The 12,500-nt window shown below is 41.9% G+C and overlaps 2 protein-coding genes across 3 annotated transcripts in view; one reads left to right on the plus strand and one right to left on the minus strand.

The window, feature by feature from the left end:
* The window catches only part of atp1b2a (ATPase Na+/K+ transporting subunit beta 2a), a 9,348-nt gene extending 1,934 nt beyond the window's left edge, over positions 1 to 7,414 (plus strand). Inside the window, exons 2-8 of one of the 2 annotated variants that reach the window (XM_079478962.1) lie at positions 2,383 to 2,511; positions 2,645 to 2,749; positions 2,995 to 3,200; positions 4,000 to 4,059; positions 4,157 to 4,180; positions 4,406 to 4,501; positions 4,576 to 7,414. In XM_079478962.1, coding sequence (XP_079335088.1) covers positions 2,383 to 2,511; positions 2,645 to 2,749; positions 2,995 to 3,200; positions 4,000 to 4,059; positions 4,157 to 4,180; positions 4,406 to 4,501; positions 4,576 to 4,740 — 785 coding nt within the window. In that variant the 3' untranslated portion in view covers positions 4,741 to 7,414. The remainder of the gene's footprint in view (positions 1 to 2,382; positions 2,512 to 2,644; positions 2,750 to 2,994; positions 3,201 to 3,999; positions 4,060 to 4,156; positions 4,181 to 4,405; positions 4,502 to 4,575) is intronic. The other variant, XM_079478963.1, reaches the window with a different exon arrangement.
* Positions 5,194 to 12,500, minus strand: part of gltpd2a (glycolipid transfer protein domain containing 2a) — a 9,116-nt gene continuing 1,809 nt past the window's right edge. Inside the window, exon 4 of the mRNA XM_079478961.1 lies at positions 5,194 to 8,058. Within this exon, the coding sequence (XP_079335087.1) occupies positions 7,476 to 8,058 (583 nt within the window). The 3' untranslated portion in view covers positions 5,194 to 7,475. The remainder of the gene's footprint in view (positions 8,059 to 12,500) is intronic.

Below are 12,500 nucleotides of genomic sequence, written 5' to 3' on the forward strand. Positions count from 1 at the left end.
GAAAATCAACAAGACAGCTCTTCCGGGGAAGCTGAAACTCTGGTGTTGAAAATTAGGCTTGTTCCTATGCCTGATGTGGCCAATTTCAATGTATGAGCTCTTGGTATCTCACGCCAAGAACCTGAAGAGGTTGGTGATTACACAAGTGAGGAAATGGCTTGGGCTACCAAGATGCCTTAGCAACATAGGGCTGTACGGGAATGGAGCTGTCTCTTCTCATTTCAAGCCTTTTGGAGGAATATAAATGCTCCAGAACAAGGTTAGAGATGACACTCAAAGAATTCTGTGATCCCTGTGTAAGAGATACTGCTCCAACAGTAGTGAAAGGGAGGAAATGGAACCCAATAGCGGCAGGAGATGCAAAGGCATCCCTCAGACATAAGGACATTGTGGGACAAGTTCAACATGGCAGAGGGGGACTTGGTTTGGCATCAACCGCACCCACATGGCAAAAATCGACACCAAAGCAACACAGTCACCAGGTAGTGGAGGAGGTTCGGCGTCAAGAGGAATCTAGTAGATGCGCCAGAGCGGTCTCTCAAGCCCAGCAAGGATATTGGATGAGGTGTGAAGGCATTGAACGGCGCAAAATCACTTGAAGTGAGCTGTGGAGTATGGAAACAAACAGGCTAAGATTTATCATCAGTGCTGCCCTCACCAACAAATCTGCATGTTTGGTGTGGACATGATCCTATGTGCAGCTCCAGCAAACCTTAAACATATTCTTGTGGGTTGTAAGAAGAGCTTGACAGAGGGGAGATACACATGGCACCACAATCAAGGCTGGAGCAGTAGAAACCAGTAAATGCCATGCCCCAAAACAGGCTAACTCGCTAAAAAGGCAACTCTTTATTCGGCGGAGGCAGAATATGCGGGCCAAGCCCTTAACCCCAGATTAGGTCTGCTGAGTAGAGCCAGGGATTGAGAAATGCAAGTTGATTTAACCCACAGACTAATTTGCCCCTTGGAAAACCCGCAGTGACAAGCCTGCGGCCGGACATGGTTCTGTGGTCCAGCTCCAGTAGGACAGTTCTCATAGTTGAGTTGACTGTACCTTGGGAAGAGGTCATTAACGAAGCATTTTGAAAGAAAGAATCTCCAATTTGCCAACTTGGCAGCGGAGGCTGAAGATCGGGAATGGAGAGCAAAAGTGTTCCCGGTGAAAGTGGGCTGAAGGGGCTTTGTTTTCAATTCCACTGCAAGGGTGCTTAGTGAAGTGGAGATTAGAGTACAGGCCCAATGGACGTTAGTCAAAGAGCTTGACACTGTTGCTGACAGAAAAGCATCCACTGGCTGTGGTTGAAACGGAAGGACACAATATGGGCTGCTAAATGACCCCTTAATAAAATGGTGTTGTAATGTTATGCCATACAGGACCGGGGGCACTGAGCATGCATTAAAGGTGCCAGTGGAGCAAAAACAGCCTTAGCCAATTGGTTGGCACGTATGGTTGTGTTGATTGTGGTACTGTGTTGTAATGTTGTGCCATAGGACCGGGGGCACTGAGCATGCATTTCAGTGTAGGCAGTCATGGCCTAATGGCTAGAGAGTCGGACTTGTGACCAGAAGGCTGCTGGTTCAATTGGTCGAGGGGGATGGACACAGCATGGGCTACCAGATAACCTAGCTACAATGTAAAACACACCCAGGTCTGATCAATGTGTGGTAGGCCTCCCTTGGCTTGTTATAAAGGGGTGAAACACCCAATGAGGCTGAGGTGCACACTGACAATGTGTTGCATTGATGGGAACCATACAAACCCCATTATCAGCAGCACCTCGCCAAAAGGCATCTTTCACTCAGGTTAATGGATGTGATGAAAGTGGGGACACAACTCATGTGATGTCTCACTGATAATAGCATGGAAAGATAAGTATGCTATGTATTTCTATAATAATTTATCCCCCAAAAAACAGATGATGCCTACCTGACGAAACCAGTGAAACTTCAGACCTCCTTTCTATATCCTTGACTGCTCCCTCTGTCATGCGTAAGGTGTGAGAAATATCCTATTGGGCAATTCAACTTTGCTGAAATAGTGGGATTGTAACGCCTTATCCTATTCCAGCGAATCATAATATAGTTCAAATGAATTTAAAAGCATGATCATTTTGTCATATCACCTTTGTCTTTAATATTGTGCAGTCCTAGTCAACAGTGTCTGTATGCTGTGTGCATGTTCACATTTTATGTTTTATAAATCCTGTAATGTGTTTGAAATGTTACACAGATATTGTACATAATGATATCAGACTCTTAATCACAGACATTGATTCATTGTTATGTTAGTAACTCTTCAACATGAATATAAAAATAAATCTGTGATGTGTGCATTTATAAATGATCTTCTGTTAATGAATATTGTTTAATGTGTGTGTGCAGGTCTGATTCTGTTGTTCTATGTGGTCTTCTACACATTTCTGGCTGGCATGTTCTGTCTCACCATGTATGTGATGCTGCTAACACTGGACGACTATAAGCCCACCTGGCAGGACCGTCTGGCTACACCAGGTACACACGCACGCACACAAACTCACCAAACACACACTAACACAACTCACGCACGCACACACACATACATACATACAAATCAAATGTCAAGCTTTGAAAAATAAACTGTGTGTGTGTGTGTGTGCATTTATAGGAATGATGATCAGGCCCAAAGGAGACGCTCTAGAAATCATTTATAATGTGAAAGAAACAGAGAGATGGGACAGATACGTTGAGGCTCTGGACAACTTCCTCGCGCGTGAGTACAGACGGACACATTTAGCCGAGATTCATGTCCATCTGCTGTAGATCAAATACAATCACAACCAGAGTTATTTAAATCTGATGTGAACCTTACTGTAATAATATATGAAATAATATACAGTTATAATCATTTCTGGAGGTGAATGTGTTTCAAGTGTTTTAGCAGGGGTTTGTTTGTGTCGCGATTCAAATAAATGTAGATTTCTTTCAGACTGATGGTGTTTGTGTTTTGTTGTGTAGCGTATAATAACTCAAATCAGGTGGATAATAATGACGCCTGCATCCCTGACAAGTACTTCATTCAGGAGGACAGCGGCGAGGTTCGCAACAACCCCAAACGCTCGTGTCAGTTTAACCGCACCATACTGGGGGATTGTTCCGGACTCATGGACCGAACGTACGGTTACCAGGACGGCAAACCCTGTGTGCTCATCAAACTCAACCGGGTAACTGGCCGATCACAGCTCACCTTATTATATCATGAAGATCAGTGCAGCCCAAATCTTTCGATGTGTGAATATAAATGACAAAAGCGACCACATTGTTTGACACGTAGCAGCTGTTTTCAATAATCAACAACGCTTTCATCACAACTGTACGCCTGATCACATCACACCAGTAGAAGCCAACACATCACCAGTACAGACCCACAGACATCATTACACTTCCCATTAGAACCAATACAATCCGCTCAGTGGTTTCTCTATCATAGCTCAGGAGATGTGATGGAGTTCTCAGTTTAGTCTCGAGATGTTTCTCTCAGGAGAATGAAATGAGAGTGTAAACACAGAAGAGTCTGGAGGTGTAAATTGTTGAGGTCTAATCATGTGGATTTGAGTTAATTTGATGAGAAAATTTGTGATGAGATCTTCACTAATATTGACTAATCAATACTCAACATCAGTACTCAACTGAGATCGGGCATATATCCACTCCTCATTGCCCCATAGCGCCCTCAAGTGGCATTCTGTGGTAACCCAGCTTGACCTGTCCCCTCTCTACAATAAGGCAAAACCCCTAAAAGGGTAAAACAAACCCGGTAACGCTTTAGACTGTTACAATATGAGATAAGTTTGACACACTGTTGACGTCTCTTCTCAAACATTTGTGAGATGTCTGAGTCTTTTTCTCAGGAGAAGCACCTGAGACGCGGACGAGACTTAAGAAAACGTTTCCATTTGCTCTCCATTGAATCTCAGAGAGAAATAAAGGAGGTCTGATTTAAAAGCATTTCCTCTCTTTCAGGTGATTGGAATGCTGCCCGGGAAGGAGGGACAGTCTCCATACGTCACCTGTGGAGCAAAGGTAAGGGAAAGTCATCTTCATTCAGATCTCATTGAGTCCTGTCAGCGTCTCATTCATCTCTAACACTTGTTCTCTCGCTGCGTTCTTCCATTCTCAGAAATATAAAGAGGTCAATGAGTGGGTAAGACAAATAAAGGTGTAGACTAGTTTGTAGTACACTTAGAGGCCATTAAGCCATGACCTTTAGCATACTACACACCTTGACCTCATTAAACTACTCGCGTATAGTACACACCCTGATTTAGGGCATAGCGTATACTATTATTAGTGCACTACACATGCTGCATCTGCACTTTCTGTGGTTGATTGAAACGTGTGGTTAACCCTTGACCCTGTCTATCTGCAGAAGGAGGACAGTGACAGCATCGGTGAAATTGAATACTTCCCTCCCAACGGAACCTTCAACCTCATGTACTATCCATACTACGGCAAGAAAGCACAAGTAAGACGCACACACACACGCACACACACCTGTACACACAGAGAATGTGAGCGATAATAAATGTGTGTGTGTAGGTGAATTATTCTCAGCCTCTGGTGGCGGTGAAGTTTCTGAACATCTCCATGAACACAGACGTCAACGTGGAGTGTAAAATCAACTCCAACACCATCACTCAATTCAGCGAGCGGGACAAGTTTGCTGGACGCGTCTCCTTCAAGCTACGCATCAACAAAATGTAGAACAACCACCATGTGCACAACACACACACAAACACACACATGAGAGGAGATCTGAGGAGGTGTCCGTCATATCAAAGTGTTCCGTGTTTTTGCGTCCCAATTTTCCTGTCTGCTCAATGACTTCTGTGTGTGTGTGTGTGTGTGTGTGTGTGTGTGCGTTTGTTTATCCGTGTGTTTAGTCATCACATCTCGCTGAAATCATTCCCAGGTGAAGTCTAAAGAGCAGAAGGACAAACACCTTCTCTTTGTGAAAAACAATGAAATCAGAAGAGAACATGTCTGGCTCACATTTCACCCCAACAAACAACAGATTTCCATTTTCATAAAGATTTTGAGTTTTGCATTGTGACAACATCATCCCTCTCAAAATCTTACACATAAGATGAAATGTGTTTCTACATTTTGGTAGTATTTGTTGTACAGTCTTTGATTATTTATTCGTTTTTATTATTTATAACTTATTTATGCTGAATCAGATCTAGATACAGTACATAAAATGTGAAATATCACAATATCACAACCCTGAAAGGCTTCAGTTGCCCAAGCTTCATGGGAAATATCATGTCTTTCTTTATGTTGTTTTGGGGGTGAAATGTTTTCCTGATATCCATTTATATAGTGTGTAAGGATGCTTTATTTGGAAAATGATATATAACACATCATGGTTAAAAGCAATTAAAACCTGTGACCGAATTCTACCCGAATGAATGAAAACATAATCGGATACTAACCACGGATTCTACGATCAATAAATGGAGCCATAGAAACAATATCAACACAAACATAACACATTAACCTGAGAATCCACGTCATGTTATTTATTTATTTATTCATGTTGTTTTTCATTTATTTAATTGTGTTTTTTATATGAACGTTTATGAAAGACATTTTTGTACACACACACACACACACACACACGTGATGTGTTTAACTGAAATGATTGGCTGCTGTTCTGCACATGCTCAGATTGCACTCGACCCGTTGGCCAATGAGCTTCAAGCTTTACCATATCACGTTGGCATTCACTTCATAATTATTTTGCCAAACAAGTTAAAATTGATGTGCTTGATTTCACTGGAAAAGGTTTGACATGCGTCTAAATGTGTACACAGCAATACCTTCATTCCACGAGTGTATGTTAATACTTGTAAATAACGATGAATCTGGGCTTATCAAAGAAGATTAAAAAAGACACTTTGCCAAGCCAATATTTACTCACACAGATGAACCAACGAAAGTGTTTAGTTTTTTTTACGTTCTCTTTGTTTAGAGCACACATCACGGGTTAGCATAGCTCACATACGACATGAACGTTAGCCACATGTTAGCCAGTTAAACTTGAGTTTGTTTCTTAGCCTTATGTAGATTTTTCATATCATGTGATTGGCATCTGGATGTTTTGAATGGATGTAACCTGTCACCCGTCAGGTCAGCGTAGAGCGTAGCGAGATGGTTATTAGCGTAGTGCTTATTAGCCAATCACTAGCCTGCTATCTATGACGTACGGGCGGCCTGTCTGTGATCCTTACAATCCCTCCATAGTGAACGTGTCGTGTTTCCGTTTGATTTACTGCCGCGGTGTTGTGCGTTGGAAACGTTGGAGGGTGTGTGTTAGAAAAGTGTGTTACAAAAAGAGCCAAACACGGCCACATTTTCAATTAATGTCACGAGTCCGTCCATCACACGTCGACACAGAATTTATGGCCTGATGTTGGAATGACTTCGATGTTTACACGGCAGTGACTAATGACTCCATTAGCCGCGTGCTAAACCGACGCTGCCCTCCGTATGTTTACGTGTTCTGCCTGAACGGAATATAGATTTTATATGTTTTTAAGATACGGTGAATCTAATTATCGCACATTCTCGTCCATTTAAGCGATACACGCGTTTCCTTCACGCACTTTTACTCGGCACCCGTTTTTGTCCAATTGGGACCTACGCATCACCACAGAAACCCAACGTGTGATGTCACACGGAACGCTGTAACATTGTAACATTATGACGTCATCAGAGATTCTCTTTGTATGGTGACACTTAACGGTTCTGTGAGATACAGCATCATTAGTTAACTCATCTGTCATACACAATAATTCTGCTAACGTTAGTGTATGTCAATATTGAGAGCCGCTTATGAGGAATGCTGATAAATTATGATTTCTTGTAAGCGTTTGTGTTAACTCATGACTGTCAAGTGTCACCAGAGGTACTATAGTATAGCTTCTGCTTTAATGATAATAATATCATTGACCCGTACAGGACACACTGTACCCTTATGAACATTAACCACGCTTTTATTACAGTACTAGTGTGTTTTACCACAAATACCATGTTTAAACACACACACACACACACACACACACTGTTCAGCTTTTGTCTTCGTCTGTGTTTCCTCCAAACCGATAACTTGCCGCTTGGATTCACGCCGGATGAATTTACAGTAATAGCTCATGAATTTAATCTCTGATTTCTCTCATCTGTTCATCATAGTGACACGGTGTATTTTATCTTTCTTTCTGTAAAAACACTGCTCAGAAACTAGATGTATCTTAATAAATATCCTGAATATACTGTTATATATTGCCTGACATGCAAATTGTGAAACTTATATCGGAAAAACGAATTATTATTATCATTATAAAAGAAAAACAGTAAATAAAGACATTTTGTGTTTAACAAACATTTGTGTCTGTGCTTTATGAAACATCACATACTGGATCTGGAACCTGTGTGTGTTACGGCAGCTCCAGCATGTTTCTGATGTTCAGTTCTCTCTCCGTCCGCCGGTGAACTTCTCGGATGGCTGTGACGAGGATGTTAATCACAGGCTCCGCCTCTTCCTGTTTGCGCACACACACGAGCTGCAGGAAGACGGCGCGCTCCGGCATGACGCGGAACACCAGTTCGGCGGCTCTCTGCAGAAGCCACGGGTGATGCGGCGCTAACACCTGCAGGTACGCTTCACGACACAGCTCGCCCATGCTCCGCTCCTCGGGCTCCGCCCCCAGCTTTTCCAGCAGCAGCTGTAACCATAGCAACGAGCGATGGAGACGCAGCAGGGTCCGGCTCCCGGAGGCCGTCTGACTGTCGAAAGACACCACGCCCCTCTTCAGCTCCACCTCCAGCATGGAGCGCACCGAGTGATATGCGTGATGAGGCCCTGTGTGCTGAGGATTGTGGGTAGGCTGATGTGGGACGCTTCTGTGGTTAGCAGCTTCTTCTTCTTCTTCTTCCTGCGAGAGGTGTCGGAGGAGGATAATCTTCTCTTCAACTTTATTAGTGAATAAACCCACCAGTGGACCTAAAGACTCCATAAACCTGCATGACACAACACATGCACTCACTGCTTGTTAACTAAATCAGGACGGCAGATCAATAGAGTTTCTCGTTTAAAATGTAGTTTAGAAAGTACAGCCCGGTGTGTGTAATGATTATGTATTGTGATGAGTACTAATTGATTCCAGCAGATGGCAGTAATGTGGTGTATAAGATGATGTGCATTTGCTAGAGGAAGAGTTGTTGTAATGGACATATGTGTGTGCTCCACATGGAATAAAGACCTGCTATTCCTCTTATCTTTATTTGTTGTTTCTTGAACAATACATGGTACCAGGAGTGGGGTTCAGAAAGGTGCAATGGATGCCATTAAACCACCGGGTTCGTTAAAGTTATGTGGAAATGTTGACACAAATTGGAGGACTTTCAAACAGCAGTTTGAGTTGTATGTTGTCGCTATCGGACAAGGAGCTGCTGTGGATGAAAGAAAGATTGCCCTGTTACTTACCATTGCTGGAGCTGATGCCGTGGAGGTCTATAACACCTTTAATTTTGAGGAAGAGGCAGACAAGAAGAAACTGGAAAAGGTACTGGAAAAATTTGATGCTCATTGTTTGTCAAGAAGGAATGAGACATATGAACGATATGTATTCAGAATGAGAGTGCAGCATGAAGGAGAGGCTTTTGATTACTTTCTGACAGATCTCAAGATAAAGGCAAAGACTTGTAATTTTAATGAATTGAGAGATTCAATGATTCGTGATCAGATTGTGTTTGGAATCTATGAAAAAAAACTGAGAGAAAGATTGTTGCGAGAATCAGAACTCACCTTGGATTATGCTGTCAAATTATGCCAATCAAGTGAAGTAGCAAAACAGCAAGTAAAGCAGTTTGATGGGGCTAATTCGTCAGTGACGTCATTTCAGAGCGCAGCAGTAGACGCCATTTCATTCAGAGACAAGAAAAGAGGTAACTCAAGAAATTTCAGAGATACTGACAATGAAACATTCTCTTGCAAGCGTTGTGGGAGCAAACATAAGTTCAGACAATGCCCAGCTTTTGGTAAAAGATGTTCGAAGTGTAATGGCCCGAACCACTTTGCAAAAATGTGTTTTTCAAAAGACATGAAGAAGGAAAATAAAGTGCATGTTGTGGAGGAGGCAGATGACAGTGATTCTTTGAGTGACTCATTTTATGTTAACATGGTTTCTGAAGAAGATATACATCAGGATGCTGCAACATGGGTATCCAGTGAGGATTTGGTGCAGTCTTCGAAGTGGATTATTCCTCTTGTGGCTAATGGGACCATAGTGCCTTTTAAGTTAGATACGGGTGCAAAAGTTAATTTAATTAACATCAGAGATGTGAAAACATTGCAAGAAAAACCTCTAATTAAAAAACGTACAGTTGCCCTCAAAGCCTATAATGGACAACCAATTGAAACCCGAGGAGTGTGTAGATTGAAGATTCAAGTCAAAGGAAAGATGAAAAGTTTGATGTTTGTTGTTGTTCCCAATGGCCATGAATCTCTTTTAGGAGATAAAGCTTGTGAAGACCTTCATTTGGTTAAAAGAGTGTATCAAGTCAACAGGGAAACTGACGTCTTACCGTTTGTCTGTGACCATGTAACTGACATTGTTAAGCAATTTCCAGATGTTTTTGAAGGTCAAGGCACATTACCATTTACCTATAAAATACAACTGAAAGATAATGCTACACCAGTCATACATGCTCCCCGTCGGGTCCCTGCACCTCTGCGCGAGCCCTTGAAGCAAGAATTGGATCGCATGACCAAATCAGGAGTAATACAGCAAATTGAACAGCCTACAGATTGGGTAAACTCCATAACCTGTGTGAAGAAGCCTAATGGTGACTTGAGAGTATGCTTAGACCCTAAAGACCTCAACGATAGCATCAAAAGAGAACATTACCAGATACCTACCCGTGAAGAGATCATTAGTGAAATGTCGGGTGCTAAGTTTTTTAGTAAATTAGATGCCTCTCAAGGGTTCTGGCAGATCAGATTGGATTCTGAGAGTAGTAAATATTGTACATTTAATACTCCGTTTGGAAGATATTGTTTTCTTCGACTTCCATTTGGAATTAAATCCGCTCCTGAGATTTTTCATCGAGCCATGGAAACTCTTATTGAAGGTCTAGAGGGTGTTCGTGTATATATCGACGATATTGTGGTGTGGGGGTCCACCCTTCAACAACATAATCAGCGACTAGTAAAAGTGATGGAAAGAGTTCGAGCACATGATTTAAAACTCAATCAGAAAAAGTGTCAATTTGGAGTCACGGAGATACATTTTTTAGGTGACAAGCTGTCTTCGAAAGGTGTGGAGCCACACCCAGCAAAAGTGCAAGCCCTCCTTGATATGCCTCCACCTAGTGACAAGAAGGGAATTCTGCGGACCTTGGGAATGGTGAATTTTCTAGGAAAATTTTTGCCAAATCTGTCAGCCAAAACTACCCATATGAGAAAGTTGTTACACAATGATCAAGAGTTTGTGTGGGCTTCAGAACATGATCAAGAATGGAAGAGGTTAATGGAGATTCTTACTACTGAACCGGTCCTTGTTTTTTTTGATCACACACGGCCAACTAAGATCTCTACAGATGCATCTCAAAATGGATTGGGGGCGGTGCTTCTTCAGGCCATTGGGGATTCTTGGAGACCTGTGGCCTATGCTTCTCGGTCTATGACAGAGACTGAAAGACGATATTCTCAAATAGAAAAAGAGACCTTGGGTTTAGTATTTGGCTGTGGTAAATTCCATGGATATGTTTATGGATTACCTACTTTTACAATAGAGACGGATCACAAACCACTCATATCTATCATTCAAAAGAACCTAAATGATATGTCACCTCGAATTCAACGCATGATGATGAAGTTACAAAGATATGATCTGAATCTAGTGTATACACCTGGAAAGTCTATCATTGTGGCTGATGCACTGTCTCGAGCACCAGTAGCTGCAGAGATCAGCAATATGGACGACGTTGAGAGACATGTGAGTATGGTGTTTTCATCTCTACCAGTTTCAGATGAGATGTTAAGACTGATTGCAGAGGAGACTGCAAAGGACGCTGAACTGCAGAGGGTCATTGCACATCTTCATCATGGATGGATCAAAGGCAAGTGTCCACAGTACTTTCCATTAAGGGCAGAACTGAGTGTGGTTGAGGGCATGCTGTTGAGGAAAAACAGAATTGTCATTCCAGTGTCGTTGCGCCATGACATGCTTCGTCGAATTCATGAGGGGCATCTTGGTATTGAAAAATGCAAGAGAAGAGCTAGACAAGCTGTTTTTTGGCCGGGAATTAATGTGCACATTGAGAAATACATCAGTCAGTGTGATGTCTGTCTGAGTCATCACTATAAACTGGCTAAAGAACCTATGATGATCGGTGCTCTTCCTACAGAACCGTGGCAAAAAGTAGGAACAGATCTTTTCCAGTTGAATGGTAAGGATTATTTGGTGGTTATCGACTATTATTCAAATTATCCTGAAGTTGAACAGCTTCGTCATACAACATCGAATGACATGATTCAACACATGAAATCCATTTTTGCAAGGCATGGAATTCCTCATATTGTGCAAAGTGACAATGGTCCTCAGTATAATAGTCGTGAATTCAGGCTGTTTGCAGAACAGTATGGCTTTAAGCATACTACTTCAAGCCCCCTTTATCCAAAAGCAAATGGTAAAGCAGAAAAAGGGGTACAAATTGTTAAAAGACTGTTGAAAAAAGCTTCAGCAAGCAATATTGATGAAAATCTGTCTCTACTGAGCTACCGTTCTTCTCCACTCAGTTGTGGATTATCTCCTGGTGAGTTACTGATGAATCGTAAACTGCGTGATACACTGCCAAAATTATCCCTGAAAACAGAAAACAACAGTTTGTCATTGAAAGAGATGCAACATCTTAAAGAGAAGCAGAAAGAATACTATGACAAGGGAGCTCGGCAACTGAAACCTCTATTTGAACAAGATGTAGTTCGAGTTGAGGAGCCTACTGGATGGAGAAGGAAAGCTACAGTCCTAAAAGAGGTAAATCCAAGATCATATCTTGTTCAAACAGAAGATGGGCAGACCTTACGGAGAAATCGACAGAGTCTGCTTAAGACTGCAGAAAAATGTCCGTTGGATGAGTCAACCTTGTCTCAAGAAAGGCAGTCTGGTGAAATGCCCTCTGTGGATCTGCAAATTCCTGAAATACTATCTTCAGATATGCTTTACTCTGCAGGCAAAATTCCTGAACATGAATTCTCTGTACCAAAGACAGACATTCCTGATTTACGGAGGTCTACTCGAGTGCGTAAACCACCTGTGCGAATGGACTTATAGTAAAAAAAAAAAAAAAAAAAAAGAAAAAAAAAGAAAAAAAAAAAAAGAAAAGGGAAAGAGATGTAATGATTATGTATTGTGATGAGTACTAATTGATTCCAGCAGATGGCAGTAATGTGGTGTATA

The sequence above is a fragment of the Barbatula barbatula genome (genome assembly GCF_947034865.1).
Source record: "Barbatula barbatula genome assembly, chromosome: 17".
Classification (NCBI taxonomy): Eukaryota; Metazoa; Chordata; class Actinopteri; order Cypriniformes; family Nemacheilidae; genus Barbatula; species Barbatula barbatula.